At 43.7% G+C, this 22,464-nt stretch overlaps 1 protein-coding gene across 1 annotated transcript; it reads left to right on the forward strand.

Moving 5' to 3' along the window:
• Positions 1 to 1,023: 1,023 nt before the first annotated feature.
• Positions 1,024 to 16,703, forward strand: LOC107295248 (nuclear pore complex protein Nup93-like). The gene is made up of 4 exons (XM_015824556.1): positions 1,024 to 1,048; positions 13,745 to 13,951; positions 15,886 to 16,003; positions 16,680 to 16,703. Exons 2-4 carry the CDS (start codon positions 13,773 to 13,775, stop codon positions 16,701 to 16,703), a joined length of 321 nt encoding a protein of 106 aa, XP_015680042.1. The 5' UTR covers positions 1,024 to 1,048; positions 13,745 to 13,772.
• Positions 16,704 to 22,464: the final 5,761 nt, after the last annotated feature.

Here is a 22,464-nt window from a genome sequence, read left to right on the forward strand (position 1 = left end):
ACTGAAGTCTAATCCCGCCCTCCTCGTTCAGAATTGCCTATCTCTAATATGCTCTGAACCTTGCGCAAATAAACTTCTCTGCTAAACCCCTCTAGAATTCGTAAGAGTTCTTTCGTTTTCCACAAGATCCCCAACCCCTCAGCTGGGGGTTAGAAAACGGGAAGAATCATAGGGCAGGAAGGGGACCGTGGAGGTCCTCTAGTCTAACCCCTTCGTTGGGTCTAGTTTAGATACTGCTATGAAGATCATGAAGTGGCTTTTTCCCCCTACTCTCTCTCAGGCGCTTGTCCACCGGGGATGTATTTATGATGGTGGCAGCACCCCAGGGTCATGCAGTTGCCATTTGCATCCTTCCCAGCTGCCTTCCAACAAGCAAAAGCCCAGGAGAGAAGCTGGGTGCGCTTAACAGCCCATGAGATTCACTTCGCGGCTGCACAATTCACCCACGAATCATGGCCAAAGAAAGGTCACGGCTTCGCTTAGCAATGGAAATGCCGGTCCCAATTATTGTCACGTCGAGGGCTACCTATAATAAATCAGTGGTTGCTTTCATGCTCTGACTTTACGTTAAGTTTTATTCTTCCTTTTTTTGCAGATGGGTTAGAGATGAGTTATCACCCCGCTCTCTTCCCCCCCCCTTAGATTTTGTTCATGGCCACCGAATGAAAGCTGTAGGGCCTTCTGTTTCCATAGCAACGAAGCCTCGCTGGTCGTGATTTAGGGAGGCGTCTCATGGCCGCCACCCAGAATTTCATTCTGCCCACACTCGGGGAAAGAACGCGGATCCACACAAAGGAAAGAAAGGACGAAAGAAAAGCAAGCATTTCCCACGTAAGCCAGACTCGTTTTTATTTCGTATTATTCGTGCGCTCCATTTCGCCCCCCCTCAAACGTCTCTCTCGAGCGTCATAAGGGCGTGGGCGGGGCCAGCTTTGCGCGCCGTCGCAAGGGCTGATGGGAGAAGCCGGACTCTCCACCAATCGTGGCGGGCGACGGGCAGCGGCGCGCCGTCGACGTAAGAGCGCCGCCGGCGGAACGAGCGGGGACGGTAAGTGTGGCCGTGACGGGGGTAGAACACGCGGCTCCTTTTGCGAGCTTGTTGGATAATCTTCCCTCGGCCTTTCCCGGAAGGCGGTGCCGTAGCTCGAGGCGCCCGCAGGGGTGCATTTTCCCCCCCTTTCTGCAAGCAGCTTTCTTTAGCCTTTTGGACTTCAACTCCCAGAATCCCATGTGCGGTAAAGCCAATGGCTGAGTGGTGCAGGGAATTCTGGGAGTTGAAGTCCGAAAGGCATATGGAGGAAAAAGACGGCGTGGGTTAGGTTTTGCCTGCCTGGTGAACAAGCAGCCCCGCTTTTTAACTTCGCTGGGACCCCACCGGCAGGTGCCTGACACCCCCGCAGGCTTGTCTCCATTAGGAGTCCCAGAAGCAAGAAGGGGGCCTTCCTGGTGCCCGGAAATGGAGGTTTTATTTGGACTAATATTTCCCCTGGCTTTTGTCATCTGGCTAACTAGCGTTTAAAACATCGTTTCTCAAACTTGGCAAGCTTTAGACATGTGAATGTCAGTTTCCAGGATTTCCCAGCCATCCTAGCATAGCCAGGGAATTCTGGGAGTTGAAGACCACGTGTCTTAAAAGTTGGCAAGTTTGAGAAGCACTGATTTCGAAGAAAAGGACCCTCACTTGGAAGGGCCGTTCTGCTCTTGTTATTATAGTATTATATTGGGGGCAGGTCCCATTAAATTCAGTAAACCTCCTTTCTGAGCAGACCTCCATAGGCTTGTGTTGTAGAACTTTTAGGCATATGGTAATTGATAGACCTCTGCTCCTTGGATTTCAACAATTTCTTATTTAAGTTGCTACCTCTGCTTACATCTTGCCTTCATTTGTACAAACAAATCAGGGCACTGTCTATCCTGCTCCCTTTTCCCTACAATAACAAATCATGTGAAATGGGTTGGGCTGAGAATGAAAAACTGGCCCAAAGTCAACCCATCAGCTTCAAACCTAAACGAGGACTAAAAATCATGGTTTCCTAGTCCAGCACCTTAATTATTGCACCACAATACCGTAATTCTACATGCAGAAGGTGCCAAATTTAATATCTGGCTTTTCCAATTTAAAATGATCAGATAACTGATCTTGCTGGAGACTCTGAAAAGCACGATTCATTTAGGACAAGCATGAACGAGGTGGGAGAATAGAAGAATTACTATTCTTTGAATGTATAATTTTTCTAGTTAGCCTTAATCAGTTCCTTCTGGTTAAATGTGTGTATGTTTTCACTTAGGTTTCAGTCCTAAGCATCTGACTAGTGAATAGGGCTACACTACAGGCCCCTATAAACTTACTTAATGTTCACTTTTCAAAGAACATTAAAGAGGCTGGATCTGGGCTAAGACTTTCCATCTTGGCATTCTTTTCCCATAATGGTAAAGTGGAGCTTCTAGAGCAGGGGTAGGCAACCTTGGCTCTTTTATGACTCGTGGACTTCAACTCCCAGAATTCCTGAGCCAGCAGGAATTCCTGAGCCTGGCTCTAGAGTCCGAATTACTGAATTACTCCAGTTTTGTGGGTTAACACAGTAAAATAATCCATAAATGAACTATGCAGATTGGATTTGTAGAGTGATTAGTCTTAAATGTGTTTGGCTAACTTATGGTTCTGTGTGTTGTGAGAATACAGCCATGCTGAATGTTGCTACAGTTTTCAAAATAGGCCTCGGGAGATAAGTAAAAAGTCCCTCCTTAGTTGAAGTTTCTGAATGTGATTTTGAGCTAGTCATTGTTCATTCTAACCAAGTTCAGAATTTGAGGGGGGGGCAGGTTTGGGGAAATCAAGGCAGTCACACAATGTACAGTATGTCATATTACATTCCAAGGAAAGATGTGATAGAACATGAATTTCCTTGGACTGTAAGGAATATAGATTTGCTCTTTTAATTCATGAAGTTCCCTGTGATTAGGAGATGTGCAGCTTCAGAAAATAGTACATAGGACCAATGGACCATTTACGTCTTCCTGGGCACATGGTTATGCATTCGAGTTACACAAGGCCATTTTTTTTAAAGCTAGTTGGGCTTGTTTGCATTTCAAATAGGCATCGACCCCTGGCAATTATACGTGTTCACCAGATAGGCCTGCATTGCAGAGCTGAATTCTGATGAATCCTAAATTGTGCGGGCAATGCATAGTGCTTAATAGAATGCACACCTTCCTTTTTCATCACGGCAGACTGGTTGGGTGGTGTGCATCTTTTGCGACAGTTTGGTATTTCATGTGTGCAGCCCACTTCCCAAATATGGATTTGTAAGACATGTGGCATTGTATAGCTAACATAACCTTTTGCGAATATAGGCAAAATTCATTTTATTGTTGTTCAAGGCATTGAACATCACACTCCCTCCTCCCATTTCCCCCTACAACAACTCTGAGTTGGATTGGGCTGTTCTCACAGTCAGGAAATTTCTCCTTAGTTCTAGGTTGCTTCTCTGCTTGATCAGTTTCCATCCGTTGCTTCTTGTCCTGCCTTCAGGCGCTTTGGAGAATAGCTTGACTCCCTCTTCTTTGGGGCAGCCCCTGAGATACTGAAACACTGCTATGTCACCCCCAGTCCTTCTTTTTCACTACACTAAACATACCCAATTCCTGCAACCGTTCTTCATATGTTTTTATTTAATCTGCAGTAAGGATAAACATCCCATGGCCTTATCTTAATTAGTTTTTCCTGTTTCATTGGGGTTTGAGTATGAGACACTTCTGCAGAGCTGGACTCTCATGCTTTCCCCATACTCAGCTTATTCATGTGTCTCTTTTCTATTTATTTTTGATGTCTCTCCCCCCCCCCCAGCGATGACAGAAGACCATTGGCCATACTCCTGGGTGCCTTTTTCTTTCTCACTTTCTGTCCTTTTGAGGACCGAAAACTTTACTAGAGTTGAAAGTGCCAGGTTGTCCTCAACTTACAACTGTAATTCATGAAATTAGGTCATAAGTTGTGCCAGTCATTAAGCTGGAAGGGAATACCAGTTTCTGGGAAATAAAACCCCGTCACGAATCTTGCTGACGGCACTGCGGATGATGCAAACGGCCGTAAATGTGGGCCGGTTGGCAGCTGCTCAAAATGTTAACGCATAACCATGGAGGGGGCGGCTGTCAGAATTCGAAACCGAGTCGTCCGGTGAGTAGCTCCGGGGAGGTATTTCAAGCGGTTGCTAAGTAACCAGTTGTAAGTCAAGGACTACCTGTGCAATAGATGGTGTGGTCTCTCCACTGTTTGATTTATACATCCTTCCCCGGCCTAATAAGAAATCATTTTTAGCTGACCCATTTGTTTTAAGCTTACATTTCCAGAAGGGCTAATTGGTAAATAAAAGCCAGCTATTTTTTCCTCTTTTTTTAATTTTTGTTTTTAGGAGAGCTACAATGAATAATTTTGTGCTAGAGTGTAATTTGTGGCTGAAGGCAGCAACAATTAGCGATAGATCATTTTTTAAAAAAAAAATTAGTGATAGATCATTTAAAAAAAACAAAACAAAAAAACAACAACCTTGCCTTACTTAGATTTTGGATCAGTATTGGTTTGGAATTCCAATTCTTTCTCTCTCCCCCATCTGTGCTGCTGCAGCTGTTTTCTCAAATTTCCTGGCCTCATGACTCTGCTAATCTTCCTGTGCTGAACAGTCACATCAAGAGTCTCGTCTGCAGTCTCCTGAATGCAGTAAACTCTCCCCCCTCCCCACTGTAAAGACTCCACTCCTCTGCATGATGGTCTGGAAAATATTTGAAAGCTGTCATTTTCAAAGAAAGGCTGTATTTCTCGATCAGTTGAGGAGGGGGGGGATAAGCAGCCATTAGACAACAGACGCGTGTTCATTGGAAACAATGGAAACGGAATCGGAGATTTCTTCATCACCGTCACGCCCTCCTTCCCCAATTCACTCCTGTCTTTTTTAAGTCGGCGTGAAATCCAAAATGCTATATATATACTGTATATTGGTATTCGTTTAGTGACCATTTGAAGTTAAAACAGCACTGAAAAAAGTGACTTTTCACACAACCGTTGCAGCATCCCCCGGGGCAGGGGTGGGGAACGATGGCTCTTTTATGACTCGTGGACTTCAACTCCCAGAATTCCTGAGCCAGCCACGCTGAGGGGGAAAGGGAGAGGTTTCCAAGCTGAGCCATGGCTGGCTCAGGAATTCTGGGAGTTGAAGTCCACCAGTCATAAAACTGGTTGCCTACCCCTGCCCTGGGGGGGGTCACCTACCCCTGCCCTGGGGGGGTCACATGATCAACATTTGGATGCTTGGATAGCTGGTTCATAACTGGCACGAAAGGTCATAAAATGGGCAAAACTCACTTAACAACTGTCGTAAATAGAGGACTATCTATCTATGTTACAGTGAAGGAAGTTATAATATTCCCATTTTTATTTTTTTATCTTCAGTCTTATATGAATCTCATCTCAATGCATATCAATATTTTTAAGCCCTACATAATATTTAGGGGAGAAAAAATCTCATTTAAAAAAACTGGCTCTTTGGAGCTGTGCTAACAAATAAATGGCTTCTGGTCTTTGATAGGGAACCGAGACATTTTCAGATAGTTAATAGCATTTCTCGTACCGTCATGCAGGCTTGGGCAGTGATTGTTACCCTTTAAAGAGTAATAGCATTCCCATTTCTGCAGGTTGGAAACTAATAATGATGTAGGCTGCCTATACCCCAGGTAGCTGATATCCAGATCCATTCCTTATCTTGTGTTCCAACATTTTGTTTCCACCATGCCTTGGTGAGACCACATTTGGAATACTGCATCCAATTCTGATCACCGTGATACCCAAAAAATGCTGAGTCCCTAGAAAGAGCGCAGAGAAGAACAACAAAGATGATGAAGGTTCTAGAGACTAAATTGTATGATGAATGGTTAAGGCAGGGGTCTTCAAACTTGGCCCTTTTATGACTTGTGGACTTCAATTCCCAGAATTCCTCAGCCAGGCACGCTGGTTGAGGAATTCTGGAAGTTGAAGTCCACAAGTCATAAAAGGGCCAAGTTTGAAGACCTCTGGGTTAAGGGAACTAGGTATGTCTAACAAAGGGAATGACTAGGGGGGATATGATAGCAATCTTACGGTATTTGAGGACCTGTCACAGAGAAGAATGGCGTGATCTATTCTCCAAGGCAACTGAGGGCTGGAGTAATGGATGGAAGATCATTACAGAGAGATCCAATCTAGAACTAAGGAGAAATTTCCTGACAGTGGAATGACTTGCCTCCAGAAGTTGTGGGTGCTCCATCACTGGAGGCTTTTAAGAAAGAGACTGGACAGCCATTTGCCCAGAATGGTATAGGATCTACTGCTTGAGCAAGGGGTTGGACTAGAAGACCTCCAAGGTCCCTTCCAGCTTTATTATTCCTTATTCTGTTCTATGTTTCTTCCAGTGGCTTTTGCTGGATCAGATACTTGAATGAGTCTACACTGATTTGGGCAGCTCCTGCTAAATTTGTCTTCTTATTCACACTCACACCTAACACCTTAGCTAGTTGTGATTGTATTTGCAGTTCCAGGAATATGTTCACCAATCCATGCATAGGTTTATTGTTTAGCCTCATGGAAGATAGTAAGTTACGCTAACATCAAAGAATCAGTTCAGAATGTGGTACAACCCCTCCCCTTCCACATTATGACAGTCCTACTGGATCAGATCGAAAACCATCTTAGATCAGCATTTTATTTCTCATATGACCAGCCAATTTGAAGCTTGCACGCATCAAATCAAGATACACACCCTCCTTCCCTCACTCTTTCCCTGTAATTTATATTTGGAGTAAAGTTGCAAAGCTGGAAATTAACATTGGGTCTTGGGATTCTGTTTTCAGAATTTATGTGAGAAATGGCTTGTGCATCCCTCCTAATTCATGCAGAAGTTTAAATATATTTACTGAATCTCTATTTTGAGACTCTTGGAGACTCTATAATGGACAGTTATGAACGCGGTTATCTTAAAATATGAGATCGATCTGCTTTGGAAGCAACCAATCTCCAAACCAAATTTTTATTTATAGTAACATAATCACTTCCCCCCCCCCTGTATTTAATATTAATATATATATATATATATATATATATATAGCCAAAATTGTTTGAATGTATTCTTCCTTGCTATCCTGACGTTTGAATATTTGCCATACCGATCAGGTTTTTCATTTCATTTATACTAACAAATTAATTTTATTACTTTTTCTCACTGAATCAGGTTTCCATTCTACCAGTAAAGCAGAAAGTGGCATAACTGTAGGATGTGCATAAAATGTTCTACCGTAGGATGTTGGTTGTATTGCTCTATCCATTTTAATTTTGCTTTCAAATATACCTGAGGGCAGAGGGCCATCCTAAAATATTAATTTATATCAAAAGCGATTGATTCTGCCTTTTCAAGGCTGCTGAACATTATTGTGCTGAAAGTTGGCAACAAAGTACTAAATAGTGACAAGAGAATATTCTGCTACTTTTCAACGCACAACAAAATAACAACCTAACCTGTATGTTGACAGAAAGCTTTTAGATTGGCCCAATAAAGCTAGAAGAATTGGAGAATAGCCAGTTAAACAGACATTGGGGGGGGGGGGGAAGCCAACACTGATCCACTCCTTAACTTATTCTCTGCTAGAACATTTTTTTTTAAAAAAAATCTTGACTCCAGCTCAGAACTTGATGAGCCTTTGAGTTAATTTATATTTGTGTATTTATAAAACTGACCTTGCTTGCTTGGAACACAATGCTTTTTTTAAAAAAAATAAAATAGTTCAATGCATCCTGAGCCATATGTGCTTGATTGAAATCTCCTGCAATTTGCTTGTTTGTTACACTTAATGTTCAATGAATATATTATTGACCTAAGGTGGTATACAGTATAATAATAATCCACTGTTAAACGACCCACAGCGTTGTGTTTGCCAACGGTTATTTTTTTATGTCTTGCAGCATCGCAAGTAAAAACCAACGTTTTCACTGATTTCTGTTTGTTCGTTATCCTGCCTTTACTATTTATTTTTTTTTATAAATACAGGCAGACCTCGAATTACAATCGCGGTTGAGCCCAAAACTTCTATTGCTAAGCAAAACATTTCTGATTTTTGCCCCGTTTTATAACTTTTTTTTTGCCACAATTGTTAAATGAATCATTGCAGTTGTTAAGTTAGTAGTAACACGGTTGTTAAGTTGAATCTGGCTTCCCCCCACTGACTTTGCTTGTCAGAAGGTCACAGAAGTGGATCATACGGCAGCGGGAACCTGCGACCGTCATAAATAGGAGCCAGTTGCCATCATCTAAATTTTAAATCACGTGACCGTGGGGGTGCTGCAACGGTCATAAGTGTGAAAAACGGTCATAAATCACTTTATAACTTTCCAGAGTCTCAACATCTTTTTTTTATATTGTGACCAGAGCTGGATGCTGTATTCCAAGTAAGGCTTTGTAAAGCGGTACTTTACAAAATACTGCTTTCGAACTTCATGGGAACGTCCGTGGCTGTTATAGCTTTGAAGGGTCACTAAACAGACTGTTGTAAGTCGAGGAATACCTGCGGTTGAATAATTGTGCAGGCAGCTGTGTAGCAACCACTCTGCACCTCCCAACTTCCCCTTCATCTTTTCTGATCATTCGCTGGCTTGATCGTTCTAGCTCAGTGGTTCTCAACCTTTTTAATGCCGCGACCCTCAACCGGTTGTAAGTCGAGGACTAAACTGGTCGTAAGTCGAGGACTATACCGGTCGTAAGTCGAGGACTAAACCGGTCGTAAGTCGAGGACTACCCAACCGGTCGTAAGTCGAGGACTTTCCCTGCCCGGGAGCGCCACGCATGCGTGGTTCCGCCCCCTGCGCCGGCCCAGGCGTAGCTGGCAAGCGGCAGAGACGGAGCAGGACGACCACCAGCTGGCCCAGCCCAAGGGAGGTAAGGCACCCGCCGGAAAAGGGGAAAAAAAATGGCGGACAGCCTTGCTTGGCGACCCCCGTGAAATGGTCGATCGACCCCAAATGGGGTCGCGACCCACAGGTTGAGAACCGCTGTTCTAGCTTCAACAGGCATTTTGTACGTTCAGCCGATTTGCAGCCGCTCCCCAGGGACGTGAACGAGGAAGTGCCCTGGCAGAAACGATCTCGAAGAGTGTGCTATGCTGTGCCTTCTTTGTTGTCGTCGCCTCTGTCGCTCGGTGGGAAGTTTGCTGCCGTGGTGCTGCTGCTGTTGTTCCCGCGTGGTAGTTAATGAAAAAAATAAAATAAAATAAGAGAGGGAATCAAGTCAAAGCAGCATCTGCCGTTCTAGGCAGACGCACTGCTGCTGCTGCTGCTGCTGCTTCCGAAATTGGCAGGCGCAACCTTATCGGGGGGGGGGGGAGAATATCACTGCTTTGGACCCCATCTGCCAGCAGAGGCTGTTGCTCTTTGCCAGAGGGGGGGGGAAACAACAGCTTGTACGGCGATGCCGATCCTTGCTGCATTGCAGAGCTTAAAAATGCTTTTTTTTTTTTCTCCATGGCTGGGCTCCCCTCCCTGGCTTCTGTCTCCGTCGCACATGCTGTTTATTGGCTTATCTCAGGCTGCTGGTGGTTAATGCTAAAAGTGCGCTGGCTTGCGCCGAGGGAAGATTCATGCGATCGCTCGTTATTTGGCGCCGGCCTGATCTTTGCAGCCGGATGTCTGCGTGACATTCTGGGAATAAATACTACGTTTTGCCTTTCCCTAGCAAAGTACCCGTCGCGGAGAACAGAGGGCTGCTTGTATAACAGAGGCCGTGTACAATTCCCACGAAGTCCTAAAGCGGGACTTTGTGAAGTACCGCTGTACAAAGCCTTAGTGAGAGAGCACACTTGGAATGCGGCATCCAGATCTGTCCACCACACTATAGGAAAGATGCTCTGGAAAGAGTGCAGAGAAGAGCAACAAGGATGATCAGGGGGCTGGAGGGTAAAACATACCAAGAATGGTTGCAGGAATTGGGCATGGCTAGTCTAATGAAAAGAACGGCTAGGGGAGACATGATAGCAGTCTTCCAATATTTGAGGAATAGAATAGAAGAGAAGAGAGTAGAATAGAATAGAATAGAGTAGAATAGAATAGAATAGAATGATAAGAATAGAATAGAATAGAATAGAATAGAAAATATGGAATGGAATAGAATGGAATGGAATAGAATGAATAGAATAGAATAGAATAGAATAGAATAGAAAATATGGAATGGAATAGAATAGAATAGAATAGAAAATATGGAATGGAATAGAATGGAATGGAATAGAATGAATAGAATAGAATAGAATAGAATAGAAAATATGGAATGGAATAGAATGGAATGGAATAGAATGAATAGAATAGAATAGAATAGAAAATATGGAATGGAATAGAATAGAATAGAATAGAAAATATGGAATGGAATAGAATGGAATAGAATAGAATAGGCCAGTGATGGCGAACCTTTTAGAGACCGAGTGCCCAAACTGCAACCCAAAACCCACTTATGCATTGTCGGGTGCCGTGTGGGTGTGGCCAGTTGGATGGGTGTGGCCCATTGGGTGGGCGTGGCTGCGGTGGTAACGGCAGACTGGGTGGGACTAAAAAGTTCAATCAATTCCAACTTTGCGAGATCTTTTTTTTTCCCACGAGAAGTTGAAATTGACTGATGGATTGAACCTTTTCTTTTTTTTTTGCACACGGTGGCGGAGGCCTAAAGCGAAAAGGTTTTATAAAACCCAGCTGAAGGCCTAGGACTGGGGCGACGGTGTGCGTGCCCACAGAGAGGGCTCTGAGTGCCGCTTCTGGCACCCGTGCCATAGGTTCTCCACCACTGGAATAGGCAATAGAATAGGACAGGCAATTGAATAGGATATGCAATAGAATAGGATAGGCAATAAAATAGAATATGGAATGGAATAGAAAATGGAATGGAATGAAATAGAAATAGAATAGAGTCTGTATTGTCACTTTAAATGTACATGATCAGCATGCATTAAAACGAAATTTTGTGGCATTCAGCTCTCTCTCTAAAAACAAAACCACCATTATAGGCACAAGAAACCAAGAACAACACAATGAATTGTTCAGAGAAGTTTCTTTATTGCCGTTCATCCATAGACAGGAATCTTGCCCGACTAAAGCACCTTCTGCATAACTCTCAGATAAATACGGGTGAAGATTTAGGGAGGATCCCTTCTGGGTCTTTTTCCTGCAACTCGGCTGCCGGATTCCACCACAGAAGTTCCCACCGATGGTTCATTTCCGAACGCAAAGGAATCTCGGTTAAAGGGAGTTCTCTATACGAGTCGCTTACCATTTTTGTCTGACTTGTCAAATAGGCTTGCCGTTCCCCCCATTCTAACCGTGAAATGTTTTCTGTAACACAATGGAGGAGAGGCTGGCTGAAACGCCTTGGGAATTCTTCAAGGCTGTCAAATTAGACCAACTTCACATGACAATAAAGCATCGCCGAGCAGACAGCGGGGAATCGGGGAGGGAAAAGTAAATCTACGCTGCTGTACGAGGCTGGCTTGGTGAAAATAAAAGCCTCGTAAATTTGGCTTTTAAAGCACTTAGCAGATTGCTGCCTGTTTTGGCACAGCGTCTCCTTCCCTGAGAGCACTTTGAAACGACTCCTACGCAGGAATAGATGTGAAAAGTGTTAACATTGGAATGGAAACCCCTGGTGGATTTTCTAGAAGAAATTGTGATTAGGTTACTAAATTTCTGGCCAAACCGCGTCTGGTGATATTCCTCAAATATCATTAAGAATTTCAAGCGTGGCTGAACTAGCTTTTAACTGAGATTTGGAGCTTTAAGAAAGAGAAACCAAATAGTCTGCAACATTTCTGACCTTTCTGGATCAGATGTGGATGCCTAGAGCAGGGGTCCCCAAACCCCGGATCTGTGGACTGGCACCGGGCTGCATCAGCAACCGGTCCACGCAAATAAGCAAAACCCCATCCGCGGGATGCAGGCAGCACCCAAAACCACGTATCCTCCGGTCCACGGAAAAAACATCTTTCCACATAACGGTCCCTGGTGCCCCAAAGGTTGGGGACCTCTGGCCTAGAGGCAAATACAGGTAGTCCTCAACTTACAACCAGAATTTCTGTTGTTAAACCGACAGTTGTTAAGCGGGTTTTGCTTCATTTTACGACCTTCCTTGCCACAGTTGGTAAGTGAATCACTGCCATTATTAAGTTAGTGCCAAAGAATTGAGGCCTTTGAACTATGGTGCTGGAGAAGACTCCTGCGAGTCCCTTGGACTGCAAGGCGATCAAACCGGTCAGTCCTAGAGGAGATCAACCCCGACTGCTCTTTAGAAGGCCAGATCCTGAAGTGGAAACTCAAGTACTTTGGCTACCTAATGAGAAGGAAGGACTCCCTGGAGAAGAGCCTGATGCTGGGAAAGATGGAGGGCAAGAGAAGAAGGGGACTCCTGCGAGTCCCCGTCATAAATGCGAGTCAGTTGCCAGGAGTCTGAATTTTGATCGCGGGGAGGGTACAGTGGTTGTAAGTGTGAAAAACGGTCATATGTCACTTTTTTCACTGCTGTTGTAACTTTGAACGGTCGCTAAACGAATGACTGTAAGTTGAGGACTATTGTATGAAAAAATCTATCGGTCTTACCTAGAACCACGTCCCCTCGTGTAGAGCAAGCTCAGTAGCCCTTAGACCTGGGCCCTAGAAAAAGAGGCAGGACCATATGTTGTGTCATATTTGCCTTTAATCTTGGCTGACTTTGTGAATTTGTGCCATTTAATAACATGCCACTATATCAGTGTTTCTCAACCTTGACAATTTTAAGGCATGTGGACTTCAACTCCCAGAATTCCACAGCCAGCATTGCTGGCTGTGGAATTCTGGGAGTTGAAGTCCACATGCCTTAAAATTGTCAAGGTTGAGAAACACTGCACTATATCCTTGTTTGCTTTTGAGTCGTATATTTAATATATTTGTATATTATTTATATATACCGCTCCACAGAGCTGCAAAACACTAAGGTGCGTACATTAATCTAAGTTCTACTGCTGTTTTGGACATTTGGAGAAATCAAAGATTTAAATAAAACCCTTTTTCATTTACCTTGAGCAGCAGGGGGTTTATTATGGATGCACTTCTGAAACTTGTGCATACCCTAAATTTCCAAAAGCAGAATAAGGCGGCTTTATCTTTGCCTCCAGACCTGAACAGTTCCATTATTTAGCTTGTAGTTATCCTTCCATTGATCCTTTATTGACGCTAAATTTCTAGGAGTGCCATTCATTAAGATATGGCTGCATGCCAGCAAGCAGACTTGCACATACAATTCTTTGCAGCCTAGCAGATAGTTTGATTGGTGAAGCTGGTCACGATCTCCATCGTTTCTGTTCCATTCTTTGGGTTTGTTAATAGCAGATCTTGCCAAACAAACCTTATTGCCTTCTTTGATCAAGTGGCTAAATTAGTGGATCCAGGAAATGCTGTGGATATAGTATGCTTAGGTTTCAGTAAGGAATTTGATAGAGTAGACCACAGCCTGCTTCTTGGTAAGACAGATAGACCAATGAATTCACTGTAGGATAGACCAATGAATTCACTGTAACCAGCATGTACAGGGAGTCCTCGACTTAACAACAGTTCATTTAGTGACCATTCAAAGTTGCAACATCACTGAAAAAAGTGACATGACTATTTTTCAGACTGGTCTGGCTTGATTATAACTTCTGTTCCTCCTGCTTGCTTCTCTAGGCTTTCCACGTAGCGTCCAGGAGTGGAGATGGATGCCGAAGGATTTGGCGAGCTGCTGCAGCAGGCAGAGCAGCTGGCCGCGGAGACAGAAGGCATCGCGGAGCTGCCTCACGTCGAACGCAATCTCCAGGAGATCCAACAGGCAGGGGAGCGTTTGCGTTCCCGGACCCTGACCCGCACCTCACAAGAAACAGCAGACGTCAAGGCGTAAGTCCCTGAGTTGCTTTAAAAGCACTGTCGGTGGCTGCTAGATTTGCATTGCTGGAGAGCAAACCTCGGTGAAGGGTCTAGGACAGGGGTGGGCAACCTTGGCTCTTTTATGACTGGTGGACTTCAACTCCCAGAATTCCTGAGCCAGCAGGGCTCAGCTTGGAAACCTCTCCCTTTCCCCTCAGCATGGCTGGCTGAGGAATTCTGGGAGTTGAAGTCCACGAGTCATAAAAGAGCCAAGGTTGCCCACCCCTGGTCTAGGACAATTCGCCACAGCAAACTCGCCGTGGGACCATTCGCCACGGACAATTCCATGCAGGATAACTCAGTGCGATAGCTGTTATCTGCCACTATTTCTTTGACATTGTTTCCATTGACAAAAATGGAAATAATGTAGAACAGGGGTCCCCAACCCCATCTGTGGACTAGTACCGGACTGTGGCATGCCGGCAACCGGTCCACACAAACAAGCAAAGCCCCATCTGTGGGATGCAGGCAGCACACAAAACCACGCACGCTCCGGTCCGCGGAAAAACCTTTCTCCACGGAACCGGTCCCCTGGTGTCCAAAAGGTTGGGGACCTCTGATGTAGAAGAAACAGTGGTGGGTACCATTTATTGTGTTGACGTATCCCACATGGAATTTTCCGTGGCAAGTTGCCCTGCGGCAAGTTGGCTGTTGTCCCATGGTGAGTTGGCCACCGTGAGATGACCGTGGCAAGTTGGCTGTGACGAGATGGCCATGCGCAGTGAGATGGCCAGGGTGAATTGTCCCATTCCGCCAGTGCATATACTTTGATTGAGTTAGGATGCAGAGAGCTCTGTTGGGAAACTCCCAGCCATGCAGGGAGGAGGCGTCAAGCAGGGAATTAGCCTTGAGTCCTTGCGCAGCCACAACTGCGCAACTTCCTTGTGGCATTCAATCCATCCCCCATCCATCTCTCCTTGTCTTACCACACCTGTGTCCTAAGTGTACCATTTCTGCCGTGTTCCAACTTTTATCTTTTGCCCGTCGTCCCCAAGTCTCCCTTCTACATCATCGTCACTATCTCAGTTTATATCCTTTCTGCCTTGGTTGGTATTCACTGGAAAAAGAGCCACCAAATTTATCTCGGGGAAATTTCTTGGAAGTTCTCTCCTGATGGAAATAATTTCTAAAGCAGATTTTCCTTCATCAGACTGAATGAGAATCAGGAGAAGAAAAACGCCAGAAAACAAAAATGGCTGTTCAAACATTGGCAGACATGAGTGGTGCCAGACTCCAGTGCGGTGATATTTTTGGGAACGTGTGCAGGCTGTCAATCAGCAGATGTTAAGAAATATTTTAGGAGTCTATCAACACTGTGCTCCTCAATTGAGGGTTTTGTTGCTTAACTGTCCTCCAAGCAAAAGTTGTGCCATGTTTATTTCAATCCAAGTTTTGTAGCAGTTCTAAGAACAAAAAACGAGTACATATAGCTTTCTACTTAGGACCACAATTGGGGGCCCGAGTTTTGGTTGCTAAGCAAGGCGGTTGTTAAAGCGAGTCACACCCAATTTGACAAACTTTTTGCCAAGGTTGTTAAATGAATCACTACGGTTGTTAAATGATTCGTGCAGTTGTTAAGCGAATCCGGCGTCCTCTATTGATTCTGCTAGTTGGAAGATGTCTGGGAAGATCTCAAATGGGATCACATGATCCCGGGATGCTGCAGCCGTCCTAAATACATGTGCTCCAATTTTGATCATGTGACCATGGGGATGCTGCAGTGGTCATAAACGCGAGGACTGGTCGTAAGTCACTTTTTTTCAACGACACGTAACTTTGAACGGCTGTAAGTCAGGGACTACTTGCAGTACGCTAATCAGGCCTCTGGAATTAAATTTTGCTTGGGGAGAAATGACACTGTTGCCTCGTTTTACTCTCTCTCTCTGTTTTCATCTGTCTTCCAGATCGGTGCTTCTCGGATCCAGAGGACTTGATATATCCCACATATCTCAACGCCTGGAGAGCTTGAGCGCCGCGACAACGTTCGAACCTCTAGAGCCTGTGAAAGACACAGATATACAGGTCAGGGCCATACGTAACAAAAATACACTTTCTTCCTCAAAAGAAGCCCGTGTATTTTTGCGTGCGCACCCTAGTAAACATTCGCATTTTCTTGTTCAGTCTCTTTCAGTCTCCTTTGCTCGTGACTGTTCAAGAGAAAAGGCTGGCCTTCTGCATTTAATGCTTAAGTGCCTTGATGTTCCAGTTATTAGAACCCTCTTCTGTGCATGTCATTGTGGAGGCGCTGTTGAAAGACTGTTCTACCTTGGCTTGTTTACTTACTGAAAGAGCCGGTATATCTTTGAAGGACAACACTGCAGTAATCTCAGTTTATAGGCTTTCCATGTTTACTTTTTTGGGGTTTCCTCTAGCTGAATTTTAAGGGGAAGGCTGCAACTCAGTAACAAACTGCGTATTTCCTTATAACATCTTCTGAGTTTGATCGCGGAATTTACTGGGTTGCAGTCAGAATTCTGATCGCGACCCAGTAAATTTGCGGCCGTTTAGCCACTGGCTTCCAGCTCTCGTGTTTTGTAATCTACATGTTACTGGGGGGTGGGGAGGGACAGAAACGTTGTTTGTATGATGCAATGACCACTTCCCACCTCCCCTGAACCTAAGGGACGATTGATTTGAACTTGATCTAAGGCAGTATCTTATATCTCTTTGTTCCGCTGTGACAATCCCTAATTTTCAGTATAAAAACCTGAGTATTTCGTAGTCTGAATTTTCAATATGATTAAAAACCACAGCCTGTTCTGCTTATAACCTGATGTTCTTTGCTTTGCTGACTCCGATTCCCCCCCCCCACCCCCTTTTCTTTTCCTGTCTGTCTCAATGCTGTATAATGGTAGGTTTTATCAGCTAGTGTTCTTTCACCTTTCAATGGAAGACGAGCCTCGACGTATGGCCACAATTGACCCTAAAATTTCTGGTGCTAAGTGAGCTGTTAAGTGAGTTTTGCCCCATTTTGCAACTTTTCTTGCAACGGTTGTCAAGTGAATCACTGCGGTTGTTAAGTTAGTAACACTTAATCTGGCTTCCCCCATTGACTTTGCTGTCCAGAAGTTCACAAAAAGTGATCACATGACCCCGGGACGTGGCGACCATCATAAAGATGACTCGGTTGCCAAGCATCTGACTTTTGATCACGTGACCATGGGGGGGGGGGGGTTTCTGTAACAGTTGTGTGAAAACCAACCATAAGTCCTTTTTTTCAGTGCTGATGTGACTTTGAACGGTCACTAAATGAACTGTTGTAAGTCGAGGACCACCTGTATCGTATCCGGGATCTCTTTGCTTATTTTTGCTTCCCTACCTAGCAGGAGCGCACATCCGTGTCTTTAAAAAAATCAGTACAGTTGCATTGCATCTTTCCCGATGTGTTTAATTATTTCACCTTCAATTGTGTTTCAGAGTTTCTGCACTGTAGGAATTGACACAATTCTGGTGGGCCTCTGGGAGTCTGCACGCTCTGCTTTGTCGGCTGCAATAATGTGTATTTTTGCTAGCCGAACGAGAATTCGAACCCACAGACGATACCTCCAGTGTTCTTTCAACCTCATTGCTGTTGCAATAATTAGTTGGGTGTCTTTTTCCTCTTTTTTAAGCTTTAGATTTTAGTGCTGATGAAGGGGCCATGCCAATTTACGTCTTAATTTTGTGAATTATTTAGCAGTAATAACACTTAGGTGACTGATAGAAGAAGAGGAAATATTGCGGAGATGTCTCCCCTTGGATCTTGTAATTGATTCTGGGGCCTGGGGCGGGCGATTCCCGTTATGTTTGGAAAAGGGAATAATGCCTTGTTATATTAGATTAGGGACTCATTGCATCCTCAACAGACAGCCTTCCGGGGGAGTCGCACGGAAGACGTGGATCTTCCTCTGCGGAGGTCTTCTCTGCAAGCATAAGGATGGGTTTTTCTGAGAACTTCTTTGGGGATTTTGTGAGCATATGTAGCATCCCCTCATAAAATGGCTGCTACAGCAGACACAATTATTTCATTTATCAGAAGACCAGATTGGTTTTCCCTCTCTCTCTCCTCGCTGCCCTTTAGATGTTCCCTCTTCCACCCCTCCCAGCTTAGCTCTGACTTTGTTTTTTCTTCCCCAAGCTGGAAATGCTTCCAAAAAGCTGGAACAAAACCACTCATCCTTTTTTTATTTTTTACTAGCTGTACCCAGCCACGCGTTGCTGTGGCTCGGTCTGGTAAAAGCGTGTGTTGCTTTTGCGTCCAACAGATGGCGATGTTTTTCAAAAAAAAGCATGTTTTTACCTGTCACAGGTGTGACATCTATATCATAGTAGGCATATAAAAACACGCGCGTATTCGAATACAACGTTGTGTCAAAATTTCAAAGCAATCGGTGAAGAACTTTCGGAGATTTAAGATTTTGAACAAACGAACATTTACATTTTTATTTATATAGATACAGATATAGATTTCTTAAGGACATTAGTGGGACTCGGTAAATAGTGATACTACAGGTGATCTTTCCCTTACGACTGCAGCTGAGCCCAAAATTTCCATTACTAAGCAAGACAATGGTTGTGCCTCGTTTTACAACCTTTTTGATGTGGCTGTTAAGTGAATCACTGCAGTGGTTAAGTTAGCAACAGGGTGGTTGAGCGAATCTGGCTTCTCCATTGATGGCTTGTCAGTTACAACGGCTCTGGAAAAAGTGGACTTACATCCTTTTTTTCCACATTTAATGGCCGTTGCAGCCTCCACCTGGTCAAAATTCAGACCCTTGGCAAATGATTGATATTTATGACGTTTGCAGGGTCATTTTGCGCCCCTCTGACAAGCAAAATGAACGGGGAAGCGAGATTCATTTAACAACGGTCTCCCTTAGCACTGGAAGTTTGCGGCTCTGTTGTCATAAATCGCGGGGCTACCTGAATTTTGTATTGAACATCTCTCCTTTTTTTTTAATTCTGTAGATTCTCATAATGTAGAGAACCTGCGATAATGCAAATAGAACCCACAATTTTCTCCAGAGATATTCCAGTCTTTGGAGGCTTTGAATTTTGTTTTGAAGCCTTCCTAAACAAAGACAGAAAAGAAAAGGGAGAAAAAGCATAGAGCCGAAGCAAGTTTTTCACATTTCAGATTTTAAGCCTCTAGCTTGCTCCTCCTTCTGATGGGTCTGGATCTTCTAGCGTTAATGAAGAAGAATGCGGGAATGATTAATGAAGAAAAATACTGCAGTTGTTGGCTGCATATTCTCTCTTAGCCTTCCCACAGTAATTGGTTTTTGCTTGCTTTGGGTTTCATGCACTGGCTAAGGGAGTACATTAAGTATTTTTGTTGTGTGCCTTGTATCTGAGATCCATTTTGCTCTGGTGGATTGGTACAAGATGTTTGAGAGCAGCTAGCAACGGGCTAGGCGGAGAGACGCTTCCATCACTTTGTGCTGATTGCCTTAGAGCAGGGGTCCTCAACCTTGGCCACTTGAAGACTTGTGGACTTCAACTCCCAGAATTCCTCAGCCAGCTTTGCTGGCTGAGGAATTCTGGGAATTGAAGTCCACAAGTCTTGAAGTGGCCAAGGTTGAGGACCCCTGCCCTAGAGCAGTTTCATATGTTCCCCGGTGATAGAACTGATTTTGCTATTACTAGGATGCTTAGCCCAACTACCGGGTGAAATCTAGAGACACTCCGGAACCATGGATTTTGTAGTGTAAACCCTTTGGATTGGGAAAGGGTAATCTATTCCGAGTGAAACACTGAAATACAGCTCTGTTTTGGGAAGTTGGTTTGCGTCTTCACTTCCACTACCATTGTAAGGAGTGGAGAAACTTTTATTTCAAGGTCCAAACCCAAACAAAAGACGTTAAACATGATCTCTATTTTGCAGAAACAAGGTAGCTTTAAAGTGTAGCTTATGAAGATTGGACTGTTAGAGCAAACTGTAATTTAGGCCTTGGAGGCCGTGTTAAATTGTGGCTTATCTAAGATGGAAGCAAAAGGTTGAAATGATTTGGATGCTCTGCTTCCGTGTAGAGCATTCCTAATTCAGCATTCCTCAGACTCTACGACAAAATGGTTAAAAAGTAAAAATCCTCGCCGTGTTTTTCTGTAAGAAGTAGGTGAGCGTAGTGCAAAAGAAGAATTTGCAACTTCTTCGCAAGGCAAATGCCAAGAACGACAATCTCCAGGGATAGAATACGTCAACGTTTGGAAAAGTCTGGAGGACGTCTTTGAGAATAATGCACTTCTCCTAAACCAGGGGTAGGCAACCTTGGCTCTTTTATGACTGGTGGACTTCAACTCCCAGAATTCCTGAGCCAACCACGCTGAGGGGAAAGGGAGAGGTTTCCAAGCTGAGCCATGCTGGCTCAGGAATTCTGGGAGTTGAAGTCCACCAGTCATAAAAGAACCAAGGTTGCCTACCCCTGTCCTAAACACTCACACCTAAGGTGGACTTCTTTAGAGCTGCCTTTAAAAACCTTCAGTTGAAGTTGAGTAGCTCAAAGGTGTTTTTCCAAAAGGCAGCTGGACTGTTTTTTCCTTGAGGAAGAAGAAAAAAAAACCATTTTGCTTCTCATCCAAGAAGCTTCACAACTGATGGAGCTTCTTGGATGAAAAAAAAAATCTAGTTGCTTTTGAAAAAAGCACCTTTGAGACAACTAGGAACCTGGTTGACTAAGAATCTCCACAGAAGTTGAATATTGGTTTGCAGCTTCCAGGAGGCTGGTGTAATCTTGCATCTTGGTTTTTTTTTTCTCCCAAGAGTTTTTCTAAAACATATTATTTATACTACAGAATTTGGATGTGGAAACGCGTCCCAAATAATGGAACGAAGAAGACTTAGCTTTCGCATGCTAATATTTTTTTCTTTCAATGTTAACTTGATTGCGTACTGTTATCTCAGCTAAAGTCGGGGTATTAATCTGTACTGGAAACCATTCTCACTTAATCTTCCTAGAACTCACGATGATGCCTCCCATGAATTGTGACTGTAGCTTTAATAACGAGAACAAAGATGTTGTCTGGAGCTGCCAAAGTGCTGCAGCCAATCAGCAATTTTTTTTTCTACTTTGAAGTCTTATTGCTAAAAAGACGACAGTTCTTAACGGCGTTATGTAAAATTGGATACACCCGATCTACACCTTTGGGGGTTATTTCTCTGTAATTAAATTTGAAAGGAAACCATTCTGTTTATTCAGCTCCTTAGAAAGAATCTCCGAACTACAGAATTCTGAAGTATTGTTTTAAACATGCCTTCTACAGTATTTATCCTCATTCAGTAGAAAGATTGCTTCTGGGGGGGGAAAAAACCCTAGGTTTCAAACAAAATGGTGAGCAGATTCGTGCCTTGTTCTTAGCTATGTTTTATAACAACAACAACAACAACAACAACAACAACAACATAATAATAATAATAATAATAATAATAATAATAATAATAATAATAATAATAATAATAATAATAATAATAATAATAATAAAGTTGGAAGGGGCCTTGGAGGTCATCTAGTCCAACCCCCTGCTCAGGCAGGAAACCCTATACCATTTCGGACAAATAGCTGTCCAATCTCTTCTTAAAAACCTCCAGTGTTGGAGCATTCACCGCTTCTGGAGGCAGGTTGTTCCACTGGTTAATTGTTCTCACTGTCAGGAAGTTTCTCCTTAGTTCTAGGTTGCTTCTCTCCTTGATGAGTTTCCATCCGTTAACGGTATCCTCCTTCCCAGCTTGTCTTCCTTTGCCTGTTCAGATAATCTGATAACTCTCGTCATGTATACTAGGAGATCATCTCCACATTCACATAGTGCAGGGGTAGGCAACCTTGGCTCTTTTATGACTCAGGAATTCTGGGAGTTGAAGTCCACGAGTCATAAAAGAGCCAAGGTTGCCTACCCTTGACATAGTGGTTTGGTTTGGCCAGAACAGTGTTTTATGGTGGGTTTTTTTTGTCCCCCCCTGTTTTTTTTAAAAGCAGAGCCAGTCTGACAGCTTTTTTGAAATGCAAGATAGGCACAAGACTCAGCGTTTGTCCCAAAAGCAGACTTTTGCACACTGATGTACTTCATTAGCATTTTATGTCATGTTCTTGGCTGTGGAGACAACCGGTTTTCAGAGTGAGATGTCTCAAGTTTCTTCACCTTGAAACTTTATCTGTTTTATAAAAAGGCTTCTGTTTGTTCTCCAGCCAGACAGGTTAAAGAGTAGTTCTCTGCTTCTGAATATTTTGAATGGATGAAGCCATTTTAGTTCTTTGATCCCTTTGCTCCAAGACTGTTATCTTTGAAAAAAAGTCCATGATTATTTTGCTATATTTCTAATTTATACATTTTAAGATCGAACTGTAGATTCGTCTGGATTCGTTTTAACTCTTCTGAATTAGTTTATGACAGATAGACCTTGTTTCACAATCGCTAATTCAGTGACCGTTCGAAGCTACTACAGTGGTGCCTGAAAAATGAAACGTACGACCGGTCCTCCCAGTTATGACTGTCACAGTGTCCCTGTGGTC

The sequence above is a fragment of the Protobothrops mucrosquamatus genome, unplaced genomic scaffold (genome assembly GCF_001527695.2).
Source record: "Protobothrops mucrosquamatus isolate PMUCROS unplaced genomic scaffold, P.Mucros_1.0 scaffold2282, whole genome shotgun sequence".
NCBI lineage: Eukaryota > Metazoa > Chordata > Lepidosauria > Squamata > Viperidae > Protobothrops > Protobothrops mucrosquamatus.

Bases quoted from the DNA above. Each gene is read 5' to 3' on its own strand.
- LOC107295248 (XM_015824556.1), top strand. From the start codon at position 13,773: ATGGATGCCGAAGGATTTGGCGAGCTGCTGCAGCAGGCAGAGCAGCTG. The intron at 13,952-15,885 runs GTAAGTCCCTGA...TCTGTCTTCCAG, and splicing joins GAAACAGCAGACGTCAAGGC to ATCGGTGCTTCTCGGATCCA. The intron at 16,004-16,679 runs GTCAGGGCCATA...CCTAATTTTCAG, and splicing joins TGAAAGACACAGATATACAG to TATAAAAACCTGAGTATTTC.